This window comes from Opisthocomus hoazin, chromosome 4 (assembly GCF_030867145.1).
Source record: "Opisthocomus hoazin isolate bOpiHoa1 chromosome 4, bOpiHoa1.hap1, whole genome shotgun sequence".
Taxonomy (NCBI): Eukaryota; Metazoa; Chordata; class Aves; order Opisthocomiformes; family Opisthocomidae; genus Opisthocomus; species Opisthocomus hoazin.
This window is the reverse complement of record NC_134417.1, coordinates 39,426,879-39,450,501: the sequence shown is the minus strand read 5'-3', so window position 1 is coordinate 39,450,501 and position 23,623 is coordinate 39,426,879. Positions and strand designations below refer to the sequence as shown.

At 41.8% G+C, this 23,623-nt stretch overlaps 1 protein-coding gene across 5 annotated transcripts in view; it reads left to right on the top strand.

Annotated features, from left to right (window-relative positions):
• The window catches only part of PDE1C (phosphodiesterase 1C), a 383,698-nt gene that overhangs the window by 99,557 nt on the left and 260,518 nt on the right, over window positions 1-23,623 (top strand). For all 5 annotated transcript variants that reach the window (XM_075418641.1, XM_075418635.1, XM_009943060.2 and 2 more), the window contains exons 2-3: window positions 4,500-4,550; window positions 10,163-10,334. Coding sequence is in view for 4 of the 5 variants with exons in the window: in XM_075418635.1 (XP_075274750.1) it covers window positions 4,500-4,550; window positions 10,163-10,334 (223 nt within the window). In the remaining variant the exon portion in view is untranslated. The remainder of the gene's footprint in view (window positions 1-4,499; window positions 4,551-10,162; window positions 10,335-23,623) is intronic.

The following is a 23,623-nucleotide window of genomic DNA, read 5'->3' as shown; positions in this document are numbered from 1 at the left end:
TCCACAAGACCTAGAGAATGGGGCTAACAACAAGGGCTGAAATTAAGTAGTATGGAGTGAAAGATCATGCAGATGAGGACTTAATGACATAAACTTCTGCTATGATCTGAGAGTCAGTTAATTGTATGAGGGAGATGTCACAGCACACAACTAATGTGTGACCAGGCAAGAATGAGGCCTCTTTGCATACAGCGCCTGTGAGAAAATTACCAGACACTGAAGAGGGTCAACAAAGACAGGGAGGGGATATGAAGATACCTATTCTATAAGACAAAACTAGATGATCATGGTGTGTTTAGTCCACAAAATTGTGGTGGGAGGGGGAAATTCAGTCTTTCCATGCCCAATTCAGAGTAGGATTAAGCAGCAGGAAAAAGAAATACTTCAGTTTAAAGAGATTGCTAGTGCAAGAACAATTTGATATAAATTGACACAAATTAAATGATGGGTCATAACTGATACTGCAATCAGATTGTGGCAGTCTCATAATATCAGATGAGCAAGTATAAAAATAAGCTACCTTTAAGATTGAGCTTGATAAGTTTATAAAATGTCTGATGGCATAGTCTTTGAGAGCAAAAACCACTGGAATTTCCAGAGATGATCTTACTTTGATTTGCCTGTAAGAAGTAGATGGGCACAGTTGTCTCGGCAGTCGCGGTACTGTATTTTATGCTCCTGAGTTTTAAAGGAACAGATTACCAGGAGATGACATGTTAGGGCAATCCAAAGAGATTTTTTTTTTTTTTTCCCAAGAGTGCTGATCAAAATATGTGGCATAGAAGGGGAAGAAAAAAAAAAAAGAAAAAGAAAAATCCTGGAGAAGAGTTTATTCAGATTGTATGTTCAATGCAAATTTATCTACGTATCCGTGTTCTCACCTTATGCACTTTTCCCAACACTGACAAAATTACTAGCAGCACGGAATATATAGTTAAGCTTATCTGCCCTTTGGCTGATTAAAAAAATAGAAGTCTCCTGGAAGGAGTATGTTTACTGGTGGGGAAAAAATACCTGACTTTCTTTTTTCAGCCTCTCAGCTGCTTAATGGCAAAATATAGGTGATGTGCTATTGTCTGTCAGTCTTGATGAGTCACTACTACAAAGTGGTATGTTTTTCTTTGCATTGCACTAGAAGTTTGACAAAGGATCTTTGAAAGCTAAATTGGCTGAGGGGGCGTACTGGTGAAATCGATACCTTTTGTAGAAAAAGGTGGCAAGCTGTAGGAAACAGTTTAACAGGGCAGACATTAAAAAGTGAAGCCTCCCCAAGAAGTGGGCATGCAGAGAACTCACATATGAGTGATCCGTGTTAATCAAAGAACTGATCAAGCCTATGAAGATATTTTTATAATTGCAGTGAGAGACTCTTGAGATTTCCGGACAGTTATGATGCAACATAATACTTTTGAAATGGAAGAAATTTGGCTAGGCCTGGTATTTTGTTGTCTACTTGTACAAGAGAGCACAGACAGCATGTGAATGTTTTGCTGTAATGGGGTGATTATAGGATGACGTCTCCTGCCTGGCATGGCTGTGTTTCTGAAGGAACAGAAGTTGCTTACAAGCTACCTGCATGTTATACCCGCCACCAAGAATGATTTGCTTTCAGGTTGGAATGGAAAATAACTTCAAATGTGCATGGTTTAGTATTAAAAAAGTAAAAAAAAAAAGGTGGGATGGAAACTGAAGAAGGTCCACCCTCTTAGGAGAATGAAGTAAATATCTGCAGTTTTCATGCTGATAGTCTCATCTAATCAGAGACGAAAACCAGCCTAGACTTCAGCGTACAAGGGTACAGTGTGGCTGGAGAATAAGCATATCTGAAGAGACAGTGGTGCAAGAAATCTTTGGAAATACCAGAAATCATTTTTGGTGTGGGTTGTGACTTGCTATTTCAGAGATTCAGCTTCTTTCTCCAGCTTCATTAATTCATACCTGCTTTCTCCCAAAAGCTTGTTACTATTAACAAACTCAAATAAACACAGGGGGGAGAAGATTTCAGGCCATCTGGAGAAAAAGTCTTTTCTCATTTACATGTACTGCATACATAGGTCTGTTAGTTCTTTGTGTCCCCAATTACTGCTGTAAGACAGCTGTAGGATATATGTGCAGAATTTCCACAGTAAAAACTTCATCAAGTAAAATCTTCTAAGTTTTTCACACAGAGCAAATGCAGAAATGCTCTTTGCCTCTGAATCCTTCTGCTTTTGATTGCAGGGCTAAACAAACCCGAGATCTCACCTGCGCACACACCTCCGTGGTCCTAGGCAGCAGTTAGATCACTGGTACCAAGAATCTTGCTGGTAATGCAGCTTTTGGCATCCCCAGTGCTTTCTGTCCTGCCCATCGCTTTGCTGTTCTACCTGCACCTTTGCTCCACGTGGCTGTATGCCAGATGGAAGGGCCCTACTCTGTACACGACACCATCTGGCGTTTGGGAAGCACTGACAACCGAAAACAAACCTGTGCAGCCTGGAATTGGGAAATGCTTATTTTTGAGGGGGTTACTGACGCCTGTTGTGTTGGATGCCGTCAGCCTGGGAGCTGAGCTGCACAAAGATGGGTGCTGGGTGAAGTGCTCCGAAACTCTTGTTGCGACGTCCAGCTGGAGGGTGGCACAGAGGTGAGACCTGGTGTGCGCCTGAAGCCCCTGGAGTGGGGGAAATGCTCTACAGCGGGTAATGGTGCAGTTAAAAGGCCCTCAGCAGGCTCTTTCCTCGTTGACCTAATAGTGCACTTGATGTTCCAGCTTAGACGTTAGTGAATGTTGTGAATTTGCTTGGGGTCTGCTGCGATACAGACATAGCTCTGAGGTACAGAGAGGACCCCAGAAGGGACCAGTCCTCTCAGCCTACCCTGTGCGAGCCATCTTACTGAGTTAAAGACAAAGCCTGGCTGCTTGAGCTTTATGTATTGGCTATAGCAGTGTTTGCTCGCACGGTTTGTGGCCTCGCTGGGTCCAACTCTTCCGACCCCTCTGCCCCATGGAGGATGCTGCTGCCTCTCTCCTTCACCATGCCATCACCTCTAGCAGAGCCACATTTGACTTCGAAACTATCAGCTGCTCTGGGCCTGCCTAACTCTGTGCAGTCCCTCCAGCGTCTCTCTGCACGCAGCGTCCCGGGAGGGCTCGTTTGGCTGGGGCCTGCGCTACTGCGACGGGCTTCAGCCGAGGCAGGGTCCGTGGCAGGGCTCGGCCGGCCGGGACGCTTCCCGGCCCGACGGGGGGCACCGGTGCTGTAAGGGCGCCATCTGCTGACCGGCGGAGCGAAGCGCGGCGGGGGCTGGTGAGAGGAGGCCCTCTGTTGGCTACAGCGGGTGCTGGAGCCACCTGCACCGACGGGTAAAGGTCGCAGAGCAGGTAGGGAAAGCTGAGTGACACTGGCTATGGGTCTCAAATAAAGGTAAACTTAAACTGTGACAACCTTAAGACTTCTCTGAAGAATTAAGTTTCGTCAAAAGTCTTCTCTGGATTCAAAAATTCCATGATTGTTTAGTTGACATTATCTTGCTAGGAATCCGTGAGTTTCAGTTCTGGTCGTATTTTGCATCCTTTTGTGGAATTTCTTAGCTTGGTTGGTCTTGTCTCTAGAAAACAGCATTTTTAAAGAAAGGAAAGAATTGCCGATCTTTCTGTGTGTACTTACAATATGCTCTCTTCCCTATGTGCCCATCAATGCTGTTGCTCATGATTTTTCTAGCTATTAAAAAAAAAAAGTAATAAGTGGTAATTTCTCTCCTTGATAACTCTCCTCTTTTTTCAGATGTAGTTTAGTATTGTGAGAACCCCTAAGAGTCATTTATGCTCTCGACTAACTGCACACCAGCAGGGTCACAGAAACGCTGAGAGCTGTGCCAATATGAATTTGTGTCAGAAAAAAGCAGGATTTGTATGGGGTTGTTTTTATCCTAGGAGATATCTATATGCAGTTCCAAATGTCAGAGCATTCCTTTGCGCAGATCCTTAAATTAAGTTTAATTTGCTGTTAAATGATTCTGTGAGCTTCCAAAATTGCTAGTGCATTTCCTCATATAGCTGGAATAATCTTACTTTTTTCTTACCGTACTTGTTAATGCAAGGGGGAACAATGACGTTTTATTTAGGACTTGGAAAAAAGTCTGATATAAAGTAGAATTTGTAAGGATGACTGCGATCATATATTGCTATGTATATTGCCACTATTAATGGCTAGTGCTTGAATGTTGGGCAATTATACGGTTCAATTATTATGTGGGACAAGACGATGTTTTCAGGTGCCTGTGTTGTGCCTTCCTGACTCTGAAAGCCAAACTGAACGAGATGGACAGACAAACATGCAAAGTAATATATTTAGTGACATTAAAAAAAATATTATATATCTGTGTATATATATCCAACTGCTGTTCCTGTGAACAGTCTTCTCTCTCTTGCATGCATGAGAATTGCTAGTATCATTAATCGTAATGTAACATTTAAATTTTAATGCTTTTTATTTCTCTCTGTTTTCTCCTTTCAGTTGCAAACGAGACAGGTGACAAAAATGCACGACCACTTTCACGATTTGCCCGTAAGTAGCGTTTTTTATTTTAACTGGTTAATTTCTATATCTACTGTAAAAATAAACACATTTAATAAGGCTTTTAATGTCATATTATGTCTGCCCTGTTATTAGCGTTCATTTCCTTAGTTGGAAAAGTCACTTACAGGATTTCAGTCTTATTGAACAGAGTTGATGCACATTTAAAAGAACGGAAGGCTTTGTGGCCTTACTATTGTTTCAAGCATAAAAGATTATAACAATATAAGTGTCATAAAGCCAGCTGAAGTTGACTATAGTGGCTACAAAGAAATTTGGGTCAAACCTTAGAAATAGCGAATGCAACATGTAATGAAACCTTACGGATAGCTCCTCCATCCCTTTTGCCTCACAAAGCAAGGTTAGGACCTAAAGGTATGGCTTGGGATTTGAAATAAGTGACCCAAGTTTGAACAAAACAAAGGGATGCATCTGGTAGTGTAGCACCAACCGACTGTGACTTTGACCACGAGTTATTAAAAACACACATGACAAAATACATAGGAATAAGGAGGAAGGTAGGAAATCCCGTTCATAACGGATGCAGTTTCATGATGATCTGTGATCACTTAGCAGGGAGAAATCCGCTGCTCATCATTAAAAGGGGGTATTTGCCATCATCATAGGTGGTGCTGATCAGAACATCAAAGTAATTTACATGTATGGTGCAGTATTTCACGCAGTCACAGGATGGCACTCTGAGCATGCCATACCTCACTGAGGTGCATGATGTGGAAGGAACAGCTGTGGCTAGGAGATCTGTTGCATGTAGTGACTTACAAGGTGGTGGTGTAGATGCAACAGGACTGAGAGAAAATTGTACTGGCATTTCTTATTGCTCATTTAGGGTTGATTTTCCTTCATGCTGTAGACAGTAAAGCTTAAAAAGGTGCTGTATTTATCAATCTGGGCTGGTTCAACCCTGCAAATGCATAGGGCAAAGGAAGTCTTAGAGGAGAGAAAAGTAACTGTAAATGGAAACATTTTCAAGTTCTTTATTACTCTGCTTTTTGTCCGTTATGATTCCTGAATACCAGGTACGGAGCTAGAAGATTCAGCACATGTACTGTTTCTTCTGGATATTTGGGTTATGAGGACTTCATGCTGCAGCATTACCTGACAAGTCGGTCAAGCATAATGTCATGATATTTGGAACTGAGCTGGCATTTCAGTTCTTATTCTAACATTCATGAGAACTTGATTTTTTGTGAGTGTGTATACAGTGCAGGTCTGAAGCCCAGGAACAGCCAGGTTGTGTTCCTGCTTTGAGCTTGTCTCTCAGCCAGGCAGCCAAGCCTCAGTTGCAGAGGTAAGGGTCACTGGCATTGCATGGAGGAGAACACACTGGTGGGTGGCTGACTGGTGTTACATGGAGGAGAACAGACCAGCGGATGGCTATCGGCTGAATGAACAAACAGGATACCCCCTTAGAAGGCCTCATTGTGTGACCCAGTGCTGCAGGGGATGAAGTGTGGAGGTGAGATCAAGGCCACAGGCTATTTGACAGTAACAGAAATGCAGTGCAGAGAGGAACACTTAGATAAGCCTGTTTGGGACATAGTCATGGAGGCATAATATAGGGACGAAGGGTGATAATTCCAAGTGTAAACCAGACCTTCACTGTTAGGAGGTAAATTTAGTGATCTGGGAGTCAGGTCGAGGATTTAATGATCCAGCCAACTTCTCATAGGTTATCGTTAATGATGACTGTGTGCTTATGAGCAGTATAAGGTGACAGCTCTGCGGGAATGGAAATTAAAATTAGAATCAGAACTGTGTTATGGAAAGGAGGGAAATGTCTGAGGCGTGTGCTGTGCTAATGTGAGTTAAAGGTATGATGCACAAATTTATGCTGAGAGTACTATAACCTGCTCTACCACGCTATGTTTCATTGAACAAACAGTGGAGTGCAGATCGGACATTCAAAAACATCCTGACTGAATGGCGGAAAAAGCTGCAGCGTTTGAGGACACGGATTCAAGCAATAACTGAAGTCATAGAGGATTATCGTTGTTATCCTTGTGTCTGAGTCACAAACCAGAGTCTCGGTATCTTCCTGGATCGTGCCTTTCGCATTCACTCAAATGCTTGATTGAAAGGCAGTTATTAACTTCACAACAAAGAACAGGATTTCCATTGCTCTGTGACAGCTGCCCATTTGAGGTAACAGTAAAACCTTCAGAGATTTCAGTGGGATCACAGTTGGAATGTCATTGAACACTTGAACTGTACCCATTTTGGCTGACCTTATTTACCTGATCTAGCTTTCTATGCATGCAAGCAAACACAAGATAACCTACAGAAACCCACACGAGCCTTGTCCATCCTGACTGTTGTCCGCAGCTCTCTGGAGCGTGTAGCTGTTTCCCCTTTACTTCAGAAACAAAGCAGAGGGAAAGGCTGCTGGTGGTGTTGAGTGAGGCAGCGGGAATGATAGTTGTGTGGTTATTGGTGATTCAGGTAGCTAGACTTGCAGTGTAATAATATTTTCAGGCTATACTAAATATTTGAGCACCGAACAGCAGATTCTTTAAGCAGAGTTCTGCTTTTTAAATTATAACACCTAAATCTATTTTGCTTTTGCCTCTAGCTCAGGTAGAATCATCTTTGACAAGGTTACAGTAGAATGAGGGAGAAGTATTTTTGCAAATCTTTACACTTGTTCACAAAGATTTGAAATTAAAAGTAAGTGTTATTCATTCCAATGCTAGGGCTACCCAGTCTCCTGTACTTTTAAACGTCAAATTCCAGTCCATTTAGGAGACTTGGAATTTAAGAGGTTACACCTCCTTTTAGCAGCAGTTAATATGCCTGGTAGCTAACCATGTCATCTTGCTACAAGTACCACTGTGCCATCAATCTTTGAACATCTGTGGCTGTGAGAATTGAAGTTCATCAGGCTTTCAGCATTTCAGGCATCTGGAAGCTCCTGACTGGTGTCTGTTCAGGCAGGCCCATTAAATAAAACGCTCATCGGCCAGATGCCCTTCACCTCAGCATGGCTGTGGGCAGGCTGAACACGGATTAGGATGGGTGGGCATTTCATTGGTTTAGTGAAGTTGGTTATTTCTCGCCAGCTGGCTGATTTGCCACTGCTGATCTTCAGAAGAGCCAAGTGGATAAGGGTCTACAACCTAGATCTAATCATAGGGGAAAGGTGCATGGGATGGATATCCATGCTGGAGGAAATGGTGTAGGTGTATGTGCAGAGAACATAGGGGAAAAAACCTTACATACTGAAACAAGTGCTTGGGTTTTCTTGCACTGTTTTTGTTTAAAGAAAGAAAAAAAATGTTTGATTTGAATGATTGTATGGTTTTCAGGGACAGGTAGTTAACCTGTCACTGTTGGCTTGCAGTGGTAGTGCAAACAACAAGCTACTTGTATCTAGTAGGTGCAGAAAAAGGCTAGTATGTCTTATTGCTGGACCACAGAGTTGTCCTGCACTTGGCAAGCTGGAGAGCTTGTGGAATACAAGAAAGGGTGGAGCTGAGGAAATAGGGAGGAGGTGGTGGTTTGGGAAGCTCAGCCAATTGCTTGAAGGAATTGCAGGGAAAAACCTCAAAATTATAACAGTGGCTTCTTTTAATAGGGCACAGCAGGTTTTTCTACAAGTATTGGTGTCCTGCGCTCGAGTCTTAGTGTGCAGCATGTGTAGCTGGATGGCAGCTTATTTTTCTTTGACTGGTAAACTTCTGGCTCCAACTGTGCTGAGTGCCATATTTTGCAAAAGAAATGGTTCTTTCAACACATTACAGAGAATCACGCTATTTTTGGCTCTACCACAGATGGCCTGTATGGTCAGACAATTTAAAACTCTTACATTCTTTATACTTCCCTTTGCAGAATGGGAAAACACATGCTTACCTATGCAGGTGAAATTAAGAAATTTTGAGAGTTTTGGGTGGTGGTCTAAAGAACACAAACAGTGTTATTGCCATAACATTGTAAGTCCTTGAATGATAAAGATGTATAGATGTTGTATTTATTTCTGTAGCTGTTGTGTAGACATTACTTGGCTTTGGACTACCTAGTGTGAGAAGTAATTTTTCTAGTTATTGTAGCACAGAACGTCAAGGATACCTCTAAATCTGAGTAAATACGGTCCTTGCATATTAAATAGCTGCTGACAATTAAGAGCAGAGAAGCCTACAAGTATGGAACTTTCCTGATTAGCTGGGAAATACTCTGAAAATTTTTTTGGAATGAAGATGATGAATGAAAATTCTTGCTAGTCTTCTGTCTTTACACCATTTAGGCTGTGTGAAAACAAGACATTTAAGACAACCAGCAAAATAAGGCTGCTGTCACCTGTCCATAGCAGCAGATATTGCTGCTTCTAACAGTGCCGTTTCTCATGATATATCCTCAGGAGATGTGGGATCACACCTCTTCTATTTGGTTTCCTTTTATGTACTTTGTGTGTACTGAAACAAAAAGTCAACCTTAATCCATATGCATTAGATTTCTTAATTGTCTCTGCTGGACAGTTAATTCTGAATGCTGAGAAAATATTTGAAAATTGTACCTGTACAGTCTCTTGTAAAAATCAGCTGCTGACTTCAGAAATATCCCATTTATCAGATTTTTTTGTTTGTTTGTTTTTTTCATTTTGCACATTGGTAAAAAGCCCATCGAGAATGACTACCAGCAGAGTTGGTATTACTTTGGAATCCAGTAAGACTAATGCTTGCTGCACCTCTGTTGTGGGAAGTCTCTTAACTGAAATAAGCAGTATTTCAGTACTTCACTGCTTTTCTTGGGATCTGCTGGCTCACCTGTGTATATCCTATAATACTTGAAAATCAGAACATGACACAGGTGTTCCGTATGGGAGTATCACTGGGATTTCAAGAAGTGTCTAGTTTATTCAGAAGCCATTTGAAAATTTTTGTATGAAACAGACACTAAATTTTATGAAATGTAAGTCACTTATGCTCTGCTTCAAAGATGGGGAGGAGATCTGACTGAAGGATGCTAATTGTACTTTGTAACTAGACTTACAGATGAAGATGGGTTCTCTGAGTGACAAGCAAGAGGCACCTGGTGATACTTCCAAATAAATGGAAAAAGATCATCCACAGAAATATTTTGGCATTTGAACGTCTACTGAAAAAAGCTGAAGTTTCAGCAGAGAAGAAATAGGTTCTCTGATACTAGTCCTTCCGTGATATCTTTAATCTATAATTTAACCATTGTTAACTTTAGTCTAAGAAACTCAATGATTTATATTGTATTGATTTGGTACTTTGTTTTTGGTTGGTTATTTGGCTTAAAATACTGCCACATCAATACATGCTAAGCTATTTAGATTATAATATAATAGAGTATAATGAGGAGAGGGTGGTTTTTATTGACACATGAAAACTCCAGGTTCTGTAATCAAATCTTTTTCTGGAAAGCGTTATGGTCTTAGATATGGAATGACCCGAACGTTAGTGCTTATTTCCACTTTGAGCTTTACTTCAGATTTTCGGGCTTAACCCCAAACTGTGGTGATGCAAAGGTAAAAAGATAACAGATTTTCTTTGTTTTCCAGACTGCTGAGAGAATGGACAGTAGGCCTATGTATTTATTTTCCTTCTCGCTCTCTGTTTCTGCAGGGTCTAAATCACAGAACTGCTTGTGGAACACCATTATTGGTGGGCTGACCGGCAACCTCAAGGAAAGGCCAAAGCCTACCATCATCAGTGACCCTAGACCTCCTGAAGAAATCCTAGCAGATGAACTACCACCAGTGGACAGTCCTGAGGCGTTGGTGAAAACATCTTTCAGGTCTGACAGATATGAGTTTACTTTGTTTATCCTTGAGAGGGTATCTTTTGAAGATGAAGTCTGCAATGTGAGTTTGGTGGGAGAAATCAATACTGAAAGATTCTGCAATGCTGCGTATCTTTGAGCTGAATAAGAGTGAAAAAAGATGTCCATAAATAATACTGGCTGGACTCATCTTTCACTTCTCAGACCTTATTAGCCTTCTTAAAAGATTATGGACTATACACATATAAATACTGTAACTAGTCGAAGTGGTTGACAAAGACAGGTCGTTATGTGAAGATGTCATTGAAGGTTGGTATTGTTTCATTTGAAAATGGTTTAGTGATGAAGACCTCCACTTTAGGTCAGATGATGTGCTTTGATGCAAGGGAGAGCTAAACTTTCTTTTGTTGATGTAATGTCTTAAGAGCTGTCTAGCATTAATTTATTTTTGTCAGGGAGAAGGATTCTGGCCAGGGGCTTGCAAGCAAGCGATTGCTGCTGTTGTAAAGTGCAGGATATATCTATTGCTGGATTTTCCTATCTTTTATTTGATCATGTGAACGTATAGTTGTCAGATATTCCTTGGAGGCAGGTTTTCTGAAAATAATCTACTCAAAATGAGGTGAAATAGAGAAGCTGTGTGCATGCAGTGGATCTTTGACCAAAATGTGAAAATTGGCATGGCCAGCAAAAGTGAAGTGAGTGGCAGAATTAATTTTTCCAAGTGGTTTCTGAGCTTCTTGTTGTTGAAAAACTGACCTCCACTTTAATATTACACATATTTGTGCAAGCAGAAAATGATTTTTGCTTTGGATAAATTTCTCTTACTGCAGTGATTTTGATTATAACTTAGTCTGTTGAACTTATTTCAGTCTTCATATAATCATTATTTTGAAGGTACATATTTAAATCGTTATATTAGGTAGTAATTTCAGGTATCTTGTTTATACTGTTTGACATTTAAGAACATATAGCCATAGAGTGAGTTTATGTCAGTCTATGTAAATACATCCTGTAATTCCAGAGTGCATTTTCATTCTTTAGTATTTCAGTTGAAATGATTCAGGATAAGTGTTTCAGATCCTGGATCCTCCTTCTATGATGACCCGTGGTGTTTAATGGCTTTTAACACTTTGTGTCTCTGATCTTTAAAATCTATAATTTCAAGAGATCTAACTCTTTTTTCTGCTTTCACTTCTCATAAAAGATTCTGGGTAGCAGCAATCCTTACATTGCCATCGTCAAGATAATTTCAACCATTTTATATGACAAAATAACGTCACAGCATTTCGAACAGCATGATTTGATTATGTGGGTAGGGGTGACTCTTGGAAGAAGTGAGCTTGTGTATAGCATAATAAGGACTGCTGAGTTGGAAAATGTAATTTAGTGAAATAGTTTCACTAATGTAGTTTAAATGGCTTTATAAACATTACAGAACCTCTGTATTTCATCAGTATAGAAATTACTGTTCAATGTGCCATTTTGGGAGGCTTTTATAGATGGAAATCCAAACAAATTGTTGTTACAAAGTAAATTGAAACTGTCTAGTTTTATAAAGGAAGGAAGCGTTGTGTGTTTAAGAGCTGTGCAGAGGAGTGGAAGATAAGAGAGTACATTGCAATTACTGTCTAAACACATGAGAAAATAACACTGCAGTCTTTCTGTTCAGTTTGGGATCTTGTTGATATTATAATGCAAACTGGGGCTTAGGAGACTGTAGCACCTTTTACACGATAGGTCCCATGTTTGATTCATCAGGGTCTTCTGTGAGTAGTGATCTTAAACTGCTTCCTTGACAGAGTTTGCTTAGTGTGTCTGAGTGCTAATGATTGCCTGGCAAGCATGGGCTTTCCTTGTTTCTTGTCTGCTAGACACCACTGCAAGAGCTTGCTGCCCTGTTGCCTTTTGAGGAGTGACATGCACTTTACAAGTTGTCTAGTCCAGCAGGTCTTAATTAGGAATCTGGTGACTGAATCTCGGGGAATGTGTGGGACAATATTGGGCTTGTAAGAAGTAATTTTACAGGAAGAAGAACCAGGCCTTGTTTTCGATCGTGATTGCTACAAACTGTAAAATGCAGCAACTCCCTTACTACTTCTGATTCACCACTGTTAGAGCAGTGTATGGCAATACTATCCCTTTCATGCATAGTTAAAAAGAAAATGTCTCTCCAGTGTCAAATGAGTCACACTTCCCTGTGATTGCGTATCTTTTTATGTGAGTACATACAAGCAGCGTGAGATCCCAGTTGTCACCTCTTGTATTAGATCTTGTTTTCTACTGTGCAGTACTTATTGTTCTGTAGCTTGGAAAATTAGGAAGAGATCTATATATGATTTTGTTCAACATCTAGATGTGAGCTTGAAATACATTTAAACATAAAAAGAGGAATGTGATTATTCCAATCATTTCAGTTGTACTTTCCTGCAGTAATAATCAATCTGTAAGATGTAAAGCAAAAACCAAACAAAACCAACCCCTTCTCTACACCCCAAATAAGTATCGTGCATGATCTCTCCATAATAAAAAATTGTTCTAATGGTCTTGGTTTTCTTATACAATTAGTTTACTATCTATTTTCTGAAGATACCAAGAAAAAGCACAAGATTGGTCTAAACAAGGTTGAATACCTTTCTAAACAGAGAACTGAAAGAGTTTGTAGTATCTTGTTGTTTGCAGTATTGCACTGAGTGAGCAGTTATAAGTAGTTCAGTGTCTTGACTAGTTATACTACTCCAGTGCTTAAAACACAGATTTTAAAATCCATTCTCACAGGCATTTAGTATATTTGTCTAGTAAAGGCAGGGAAGGCCCCAATTTGAAAATACAGTGGACTATGGAGAATGGCAGATTATCCCCTTTTGACAATGAAAAAAAAAAAAAAATTCGACACATAGAAGTGAGTAGCTTCTTGGCCCACACGTTGTGTGACAAATCTGATCTATCCACTATCTTCCTTTGCACAGATATGCAAGTTCACAATTACAGGAGGTGCCGTCACTTTATTTTTGAATAGCTGTGCATGGATCAGCACCCATGTATGTACAGTCGTTGGTGGTGGCTGTGGATTGTTGTCTAGGAATATGAAGTGGTGGGTGTATGGCCTTGTCAGGGCTGCATGATCTGGATATTGGCTGGAGATGTCAGTGGTTGCCAGCATTGAAGTCTGTAACTCAGAAACTCTCTTCCTAGATCTGCTTTTTGATCTGCTAGGTCCCTTTAATGAGCAGTGGTGCTATCGATATCGGTCAGAATTAACAGTGCTAATTAATTAGATCTTAAGGAGACTGTGTAATAAATTTACAGCCTGCTTTAGCTTCTGTGTGCTCCTCCCTGGCATTGCTACCCAAGCAGGCATTTTGATCGTGCCGGGCTGGCACCCACCAGGGGGAGCAGAGAAACAAGAGACAGCTTTGGGTGTTCTCCAAATAACACCTACAAGTTTGTGGAAGTGCTTTATGTTGGAAGATACAAGAGAAGCAGCCGTATTTGTCCCCATAATGCTGCCTGGAGTGAACCAAGTGACCAGGGTGGCACCCCTCCAGCTGAAAATTGGATGTGTCCAAGATGTCACGATTTCTCCTAGACTCATCTGGCTTTGATGTATGGAAGAGACAGAGTGTTGAGTCCAGAGACCTGGGACACTGCATTGGGATATATGACTGTGGTGGTGCTTATGAGATGTAATGGCTGTGCTGGATCATGTGGCAGGAGAGATGCCGTGGTACATGGTGACTGAGACATCCAGGGAAGAATAGAGATGCTCATCTGAGACGAATGTTCAATGCAACCTCCCATCCTGGTCCAGGGCCTGAATGACAGCTAGAGTTGATCTGGAATTGCGGAGTAGTCCAGCTGGCTCTATCTAGCACGTGGGGGCTTGGGACGGGAGTGTTTCGAAAGTGGTGAATCAGGGTAGCAGACAGCTGAACAGTCAGCAGATGAGGCAAAGACCCTCCTTCCTGTATCAGACAAGCCTTGCTGGATACCTTGTAGCTACGCTGAACTAGGCAATGATATATATCGTCTGTTACCGAGGCCATATGTCCTGGGAACCAGAAAAACAGATTCAGTTCCTTCAAGGTCAGAGTGCTTTTAAGCCCAAGGCTTGCATGGGTTCTTAATTTCTGTCACCTTTGAAAATATTTCCAGCTTTTAGCCTGAGGCTGGTAACATCCCTTCTTACCTTAATAGCTGCTTTTCCTATGTCAGCTGCAAAGTTTCTTTATCTTTCCAAGGACAGTTTGCTTTGCCTTCCTATCTGCTTCTGTTCTGCTTTGTGAGTCTTAAATCACACTGGCAGCTAATCTTCTTGTATGGGGTTTGGTCGTGGCTGATGTAAACTCTTGCTCATGCCAGCTACTGGCCACTTGGTCTACAGGATAGAGGTGATACTGCAGTGCTCCAAATGCAAAAACTTCGGTCACAGCACCAGGGGCTGGGAGTCAGCCCAAGAGTCTCTGTTGTGTGGGTCAAGGTGGCATCAGTGGGAATAAGGGGTGTGAGCCTTCCTTCCCCCTACCTTGCCTGAGTCATAGGAAGAGCCCATCTCCCATCACATGGCGGAGAGGGACCTGCAGGAATCTGCCTTTACCACCTCTCATGTTTTGAAGCTCTCTGGGCAGCACCAAAGCTTGGCTGTAGCTACCTAAGCTAGTACATGAGGTCTGAAAATCAGAGAGGGAGGTAATGCTGTGCAGGAGTGCATGATCATGACCGCAGAAGAACAGGAGTTGAGGTCTAGTCGTGGGGTAGAAGAAAGCCCACTCTCCCTGCCTCCCTCCCTTCTGGTTCTCAGTATTTGTTTATTGCCTCTTTTATTTGGATTTTCTTCTTGGTTTTTAAAAAACACAGACGAGAATGAGATGAGTCTCACTTGCCTTAACTTGTTTAAAAAAAAAAATTTGCACAAAGCAGGAAAGATGAAAGACAGTTTCTCATTGATTTTTATACCCATCTACAGCAGATTCAGGTCTCACTAAACATTAAAATGTAAGCAGTCTCTCTGAAAACCACCCTTCTCAATATCTTTCACAATCTAGACTTATTATAAAGCACTTTACTTGCATTAAACTTAAATTCATCTACGTTCTGTTCAGACCTGTTGCTTATTCCTGTTATTTATTGATACTCATTACGATGAATAAGAAGTGAAAAGTGTTCTGTTCATTAAGGAGATGGCTCCCACATCATTTGTCTCTCTTCTCTCTTCTAATTGCACCTCCCTTCTGGGTGCATGTTACGCTTTGTGAGAGCTATGCACTCATTTCTTGGTAGACTGAGATTTATGAGTCAGAAGGGGAATGATCAGAGGAGAAAGATTTATACCAGTTACTGTTCAAAGGCTGCATTCTCTCTCGCTTCGTGTATATCCACACTGGTCCAAGAGGAAGGTGTTTTTTCAGGTAGTTGAAAGAGAAATGGACTTCTCTTTTTTTTTTTTTTTGATATCACAGTCTTCTTGTTCTTCATAGGACAGATGTATTATTGATGACAAGCAAAGCTAGCGATTCTGTCCCTGTGAATATCAGACACATCAAAAGACCCAAGTTGAGAAATTCAGATGAACTGTGGGTGTCCTAACAAAGCTATGCCTCTGAAAGGCGGGGAACAAATCCACTTCCAAAATGGGAAGAAGAGTTTGAGCTGAAGCTCTGTGGATAAAACAGTGTCCTGGTAGTAAAGAAGTCCTGCTTTGAGGCCTGACCAATGCCTGTCCTTGACCACACTTCTCTGCCTGATGTACATCAGCTGAATCTCGTACCACAGAAAATTCTGAGCATTTGTTTTGCAGCTGCGCAAGGCTTCCAGTTCTGGCTTTGTAAGCGTACAGGTCACCTGCAGTCCTTGACACAGACTATGCTAGCCCCCACCACACGCAGAGAGTGGACATATTTTTAAATCCAGACATGGTACACCTGTACAACCACATGAATCTCAAATGTCTGTGCGGCACTCGTGGGTGTACAAGGCTGTTCCAGGGGCCATGGAGTTACTGAAGTTGCCAGCCCAGTCTTCCTTGCAGGTTTACAGAAGAAACTGTATATGGACAGGGAGTTGTATATAGGAAAATACATGAACTTAAGGATAGTTTTTATCCTGATAAGGAAGTGTTTAATAATGCAGGATTTATTTATTTCCACTATGAGAGATTAATAGCCTCTACATATTAATACCAAACTGGGATGCCTTGCAGTTTCCATTGACATAATTTTTAGCCTAGTTTCCTAAAGAAAACTGGCTATCGTTTTCCTAAGGAAATTGCTGTGTGTCTCCCTTCCCCTTAACTGCTTAAACATAGCTGAGCTTGATCAGTGGCTTAACAGAATGGTATGTATCTCAAAGGTACTTCCTTCCTACCTACTTTGTGAAAACTGATGGTAGGATAAAGAAGGGTCCCACTCAAGGAATGGATAGGAGAGAGAAAAGCTGACTTCCGAGAGCTGCTATCTGGCTGATGAGCGCTAACATACTCAATAGCTAATCCACACATCTACAGCCATGAACCAGGCGCCGTGTGTGACCACACAAGCAGGCAGGGCAATATTTGGAGGAGAAGCCCAAGGACAGCAGAGCGGTGGGAGTCACAGCAAGTCGCAGAACTTGTTGCTATGTGGTTACACCTGGCGTGGCCTTTCTGTGCACATGCAGAGGTCCAGGCTTTCCTGGTTAGAACTGACTGTCATGGAGTGTCCTCTAATGGGGAGGAGCAGCTAGGCTTTCAGGCAGAATAACACTAGAAAGGGGCTGGTGGCCACCTGGCCTGTTTCTCCAGCCTGCAGTCTGCACTTGAAGGGCTCTTGGGAATAGGGGAGGAGGTGCTGACTCTGTAACAGATTTATTGTCCTGGCAGTCTGTGCATGTCCTGTGGGCTGTAAGTTGCTCATCCTGTTATTAAATTAAGACTGTTATGATATATATTTCATTCCCAATGAGAAAGTGGGATAGTGGCTTTCTTACTGTTGGCAGTCAGCGAGAGTGTGATGAGCTGAGATAAAAGTCTTTGCCTAATCAATTGCTGAAGCTTTATCTTGAGTTCTTTAATTTGCGTAAGTAAGAAGCACTAAAAAAGCACTCAAAGGAAATTCCTATACAGTCTCATCTGCTTTTAAATGGCTGGCTGATGGCAATGAAGTGGTGTGTTATGCTGTGGTGTTTTCCTAAAGGATATGGTAAAACATTCTCCAGATCCAATCCAATCAAGGACAGATTTGGTTTGGTTTTGGGACCACAAAACCTGCAAATAAGAGTTTAGGAATATTTTGAAGTGAATAACAATTATAGCAATCATGAAATTATCCAAAATAATCTTAAGGTTGACGGATAAGAGCTTAATCTTCACTAATGTCCTGCATGTATTCTTAATGTGAAGGGCAATGAAGGAGGAGAAAAAAGGGATACTTCAGTTAATTGAGTATGGCAGTCAGATCTGGAGAGAGAGCTGTGTTCTGTCTTGAGAAAATACTAGCCATTTATACATTGAAGTACAAATTTGAGGTTTTTTTTTAATGAAACCCAAGAGAGAATCTACACTAAATATCTAAACATTTACCTGGGACACATTGGAAATCCCTGTATCTGTTGCAGGTGTCACCCATCAAATGGATCAAATTGTTGATTCCCATGGGAATGCTATTAATATCAGGCTGGGGTTTGCTCGGAGTCACCTGTTTGCACCCCCTGCTCTGTGTATCTCTCTTTTGACTCTGTGCTTTCTGATGAAGGTTTTGTCCAGTTTGCTTCCCCATGCAAAATGATTTTTGGTAACTGCTGTATTCTGCTGGAATTTCTTTTGCCAGAAATTCGCAGCCCAGCCTACTAGTGACTTAGCAGACATATAGCAACATCTAGGTAAGTAAAGCTGCCGTGAACTGTCAACACCCCTTACCCACGTAACTTGCTAATGGCAGTTCTTAATCTGGTTTTTGCATGTTACGCTGCCTGCTGGCAATTTCTAGAAACTATTTTATGTAATAGAAATGTCTCATTTGGAAATTATCACACTATCTCTCTGAGTACTCAGCGCTTGCTGATGTCAGAGCCACGGTGTCTGTAGTTTGCGGATTGGGACATTTATATTTAGTTCCAATAATTTTTGGATCTGAATCTACTGAAGCGTTCACAGCAAGACTGCTAAAACTATCATGTGTTACTTGGTTTCCATCTGAACTTTATAAATTGATCTAAACTTTATAAATTGACTCAGGTTGTTCTGCAACCAGGTCTGTAGTCTAAATTTGCTGTCAGTGCTGCTCTTACACTGGCAAAATATAATTTTGTCTCTTCTTTTGACAGAAAGACCTTCGTTTTGAGGTGTGGATATTGACGTGCGAATATGAGCTTTGGATCCCCATTTGTGCCCAGTGATTATATACATAGCTTTGATCTATCTCCTCTTTCATGTGAGCACTCAAAGTTCCTTGTTAGAGCAATTTTTCTCTCAGCTCAGCTGAAAAAGGACCAGACCTGAAGTTCAGTTTCTTTTAAATAACAGCTACTGAAGATCATTTATTGTGAAAAGGAAAACTGTCAGAAGCTTATTTTCCTTCCTACTAAATAATGTGCACAAGCATCATTGAGATCAGTGTAAGCATCTGTAGTTACAATTTCTAAGATGAAGATAACATTTCTATTCCCAGTACTTAGAACCTCAAGACTGATTTTTGTCATATAATTGTCACCAATAGTATCTGCTCCTGAATCTGAAGGATGCTTGTTATCCTACTGGCTTCTTGTAGCAGTTATAATGAAGTCTGCTCTAATTCCAGACAGTATTATTCATAATAAAGTAATATTCAGATGCATTCTGAAGATGAGATGTTGAGAAAATTGGATTCCTCTTATGGCACTTTACCTCCTTTTAAGGGGTTCTTCACTTCCTAAATTGTTTTAAAGTTGCTTATAATGTAATTATTTGCAATGTCAGCAGTACTTGAGTAAAAGAATTACAGAGTGTAGTAGTGTAAATACAGTGGGCCAAAGCTGGTGTAAATTGGCATAAAACTCAGTTGACTCCCATGCAGTTGTACCGATTTACTGCAGCTGAGTATGTGGATTGATATTTCAAAACAGCGCTCGTACACTGAAATTTGCATATTTGTTGATTAATGTTACAAATCTAATAAAGTTGGCAGAGTGCTTTTGCTGAATCATAAGCAATGCTGTTGAATAATATGTTAATCAAAGCAGCCTGGGCTAGATACAGCAAATTCCCATCTGAGGAATGCCCACTGGCTTTCACAAAAACTCTGTGAAGCTTGCAGACTTTGAATCAATACAACCTTTAACTGTTTACCTTTTTTCTCCACTGCTTTCATGCTGTTTCTAATGTAGCTAAGGCACTCTCTGAGCATCTGAAGATGGTGTTGGCAAGCCATGACCTAAAATGTAGGTTTTCCTTATGTTGCTTGGGCTTTACACATTTGCTCATTGTATTGATTCTCAGAAAAAAAATGCACTTGGGGATTTTTCACTTTATAATTCATTATATAATATAAAAAAAATTGTGTTATCCTGGTATATCAGCTCTTGTGCTAGCAAAACTGCCCGAATTTCTTATAAAAATTACTCATTGGTATTAACAGAATACAGGCTCCTTAGTTTTGTGCTGCAGCAGATTGTTAGCCATATTACTCTTTTTTTTTTAAACTAATTTCATTTTTTTCTGAATTGAAGTGAGGTTAAATGCAGATTTGTCACATTCTATATGTCATTCTTTCTGAAGCAGTTGTACAATAATTAATGAAAAGTTTATAATAGCACAAACTGATTCAATATATTTTACAAAGATTGATTTTTCCAGTGTGGCTGTGCTATGGCTTATACAACTATGATTTATGCTGTTTAACATTAATGACCTGGATGATGGGGTGCAGTGCACCCTCGGCAAGTTTGTAGTTGAGAACCCCCCTTCCCCAAAACCAGGGGGAATGGTAGACCAGATGAGTGTGTTGCCATCCAGAGGGACCTCTGACAAGCTGGAGAAGTGGGCTGACAGGAACCTCATGCAGTTCAGCAAGGGGAAGTACAAAGTCCTGCACCGTGGCAAGGAACAACCTCCTGCACCAGTACATGCTGAGGGCTGACTGACTGGAAAACTTCTTTGCCGAGAAAAACCTTGGGGTCTGGGTGGACAACAGCTTAGACTATGAGGCAGCAGTGTGACATTGCAGCAAAGAAGGCCAGCGGCGTCCTGTGTGGCATTAGGAAGAGCATCACCAGCAGGTCAAGCTTCTCCTCTACTCAGCATTGGTGAGGCCACATGTGAAGTGCTGGGTCCATTTCTGAGTTCCCCAGTGCAAGAGTGACAGGGGCATACTGGAAAAAGTCCAGCAAAGGGAAATTGTTAAGAGACAGGAGCATCTGACATGAAAGGGGAGCTGGGAAAGCTCCCAGGAGAGCTGGGACTGTTCAGCCTGGAGGAAAGAAAGCCTGGGGGGAGGTTAGCAATATAAATACCTGATGGGAGGGAACAGACAAGATGGGGCCAGACTCTTCACACTAGTGCCTAGTGACAGGATGAGAGGTAGAGGGCAAAAATTGAAATGCAGGAAATACTATTCAAACATAAGAAAAAGCCCCCTTTTTTTTTTCCTTTTTTTAGTACTGTGAGGGTGGTTGGACACTGGCATAGATTGTCCAGAGAGGTTGTGGAGTCTACATTCTTGGAGGTATTCAAAACATGACTGGACACAGTCCTGGGCAACCTGCTGTGGCTGACACTTCTTTGAGCAAGGGGGTTGGACTAGGTGATGTCCAGAAGACCCCTCCAGCCTCAGTGTGTCTGTGATTCTGTAGTGGGAATAGTGAAGCTGAATTATCACCCTGTGAGTAAAATCCTAGTGTCTGATCTGCATTGCGGATCTGTTATCTGCATTGCAGATTTTTGTTGCATCGTCTGCACACATCTGCTGCATGGAACTCCCTCTGACGTCAGTATGAAGCAGAGGTCTGCAGTGCAGATCCACGACTGGGATTTTTCTCTGGAGAGTTTTCACATCTGTGTTTGAGACAAACCAGAATAACATGTTTTAACTTCTTTCCTATGCAAACTGAGTATTTTGTGAATTGAGTCTTCCATAGAGAAGTTTATTAAAATGCAAGCTTTATCTCCCAGTCATCAAAAGAAAGTGGCACTGAGTTCACAGCTCATATAGATGATAGGAAAGAAGAAATTTATGTGGTGAGATACTAATACTAATACTCCTTGTCTGAACAAGTTTCCTCTAAGAAGGGAGGGGAAGTGCAAATGACAAAGGCAACTTCCATAAAGAACTGGTAAAAACTTTTTCATCCATTCATTGTGAATTAGGTAATGGTCTTAGTGAGGTTATTTGTAGCCTTAAAAATCATTAGTTCATTTCCAGGGTCAGCCTAATGCTTTGATCTGTCTTGAATTGAAGCCTGGTGTAACAGAGGTTACTGATTGTTGCTTCTGCAGAAGCATTTCTGGAGGTGCTGCTGAGATGTGTCTAGGTCTTGAAAAATATTGCTTAAATATTTTTCTTCGCACAGATGCTGGACTAAGGTGTTATCTATTTTTAAGCAGTACTCTCTACTAATGCTGATTTCAGTGGAGAACCTGGCCTAAAATTCTACATGGGAAATTTTCTAATGTATTTCTTCTGACACTGAGATAAGACAAAATGATAGAAAAGCAAATAAGCGTATTCTCTCATTAACCTTTCAATTGCTGAATTTGTGTGCCTATTGATGTGCAAAATGTCATTATGCTTGTTTTGTCTTGTCGAAGGTAAAGTCATGCTAATGACACTCATCTCTCCCCAGACACTGTATTGGGAACTCGCTGTTAAATACTTTCAATAGCTGGCTTCTAAAATTCTCTTTTTTTGGTTTGTGTTGTTGGCCCAGGCATGGCCTCAGATGTGAGACCAGATTCTCTGCCGGTTTTATCCATGCAGTTTTATTAGAGTACTTGACTTTAGCAGGGCTGCACCAGTGTATGCCTGAGGCAACGAAGATGTTGCAAGCTGAATGACATTATCTAATTGAATACAATTCAGATGGAGAGAACAGTAATCAATCAACCATTCCTCTGTTCTCTTCTGAACGTCTTCGTACTTCTGTGGGAATTTCAGGGAACCTGGTGGTGGAAACAAAGCACCAAAAGCTAACTTCGCTCAAAACTTCAGACAGGTAACACGAACAATGACCATCTCTGTCTTTTTTTGGAGCAAGAGGTGCTTTCTGGGGAGAGAGTGGAAGAAACAGTCTTGCTTTGTGACCGCATTGAGATAACTGCCAGCTTTGCTGAACTCTGAGACAAAATGCTGGCTTACAAGGGCCAAGTGTGTGCATTTTCCAGGGTACGCCCCCATGGCTGTTGCTCTGCCTGGACAACTGCACCTGTGTTCATGCAGTTTGACATCTCCAGTGCAGAAGGGCCAAGTGCTGTGAGAGATACTTGCTATTCCACAGCACCTGACTATGGTCAGCCTGGTCTTGCTGAGCACTTGTGCCATACCTGACTTCTCCGTAACCACGCACACCCCAGGGCCACCTCACTGTTACCTTTGTAAGTGGCTGTGCCCAGTGTCCTCCTTGGCTGTTCTCTTATGACCATGGAGGGATTATTTTTCACTGTGATGTTACTAGCAAGGCAGGAAAGGCAAGATGGGTTTAGCTGTTTTGTGAGGGACTTGGGACAGCTCAAGCTGCAGGTAAGAGAGCTGAAGTGACCTGAGGTGACCTTCTTGTGGTCGTGGAAGATAGCCAGCTGGTTCACGTGCAGGGGTCTTAGCTCCTGTGCCAGTTTGATGTTGTGTGGAGAGGTTTTTTGTCGGTTCTTTTTACGATTCTTACTGAACCAAGGCCTGTCACCTCACGCTGTTTCTGACTGGATTTGCAGGACTGGGCTGTGGGCTAAATGAGCTGGCAGAATGTTCGGAATAGCGCCAGGTCTGGGATGGGCTGCCCAGTCCAGGAGGAGAGGGTGGTCGTCATCGTCTATCTGCACCAAACTCACGTTACCCTGTGCCCTTCCTAGCTCTGCAGCAGCCTGTTCCTGTAGCTACCATCAATGTCAGAGTTGTTGGAGCGTGCAGGTGTGTGAAACCACAGCCCCCTGGAGTCGAGTGTGACAGCGGCCAAACCCCCTCAGGGATAAGAGCAGCCTCCAGGGAGCGCGGGCGACCAGGAGCGCGGGCGAACAGAGCCGGCAAACACAGGCGGCGCAGCAGCCCGGGAGCGGCGCGGCAGTTCGCGCAGGCAGGGCGAGCGGGGAAGGCGACTGGCAGGGTGCAGCCGCCCCTTCTGGCAACTCAAGTAGTGGGCATCGCTCT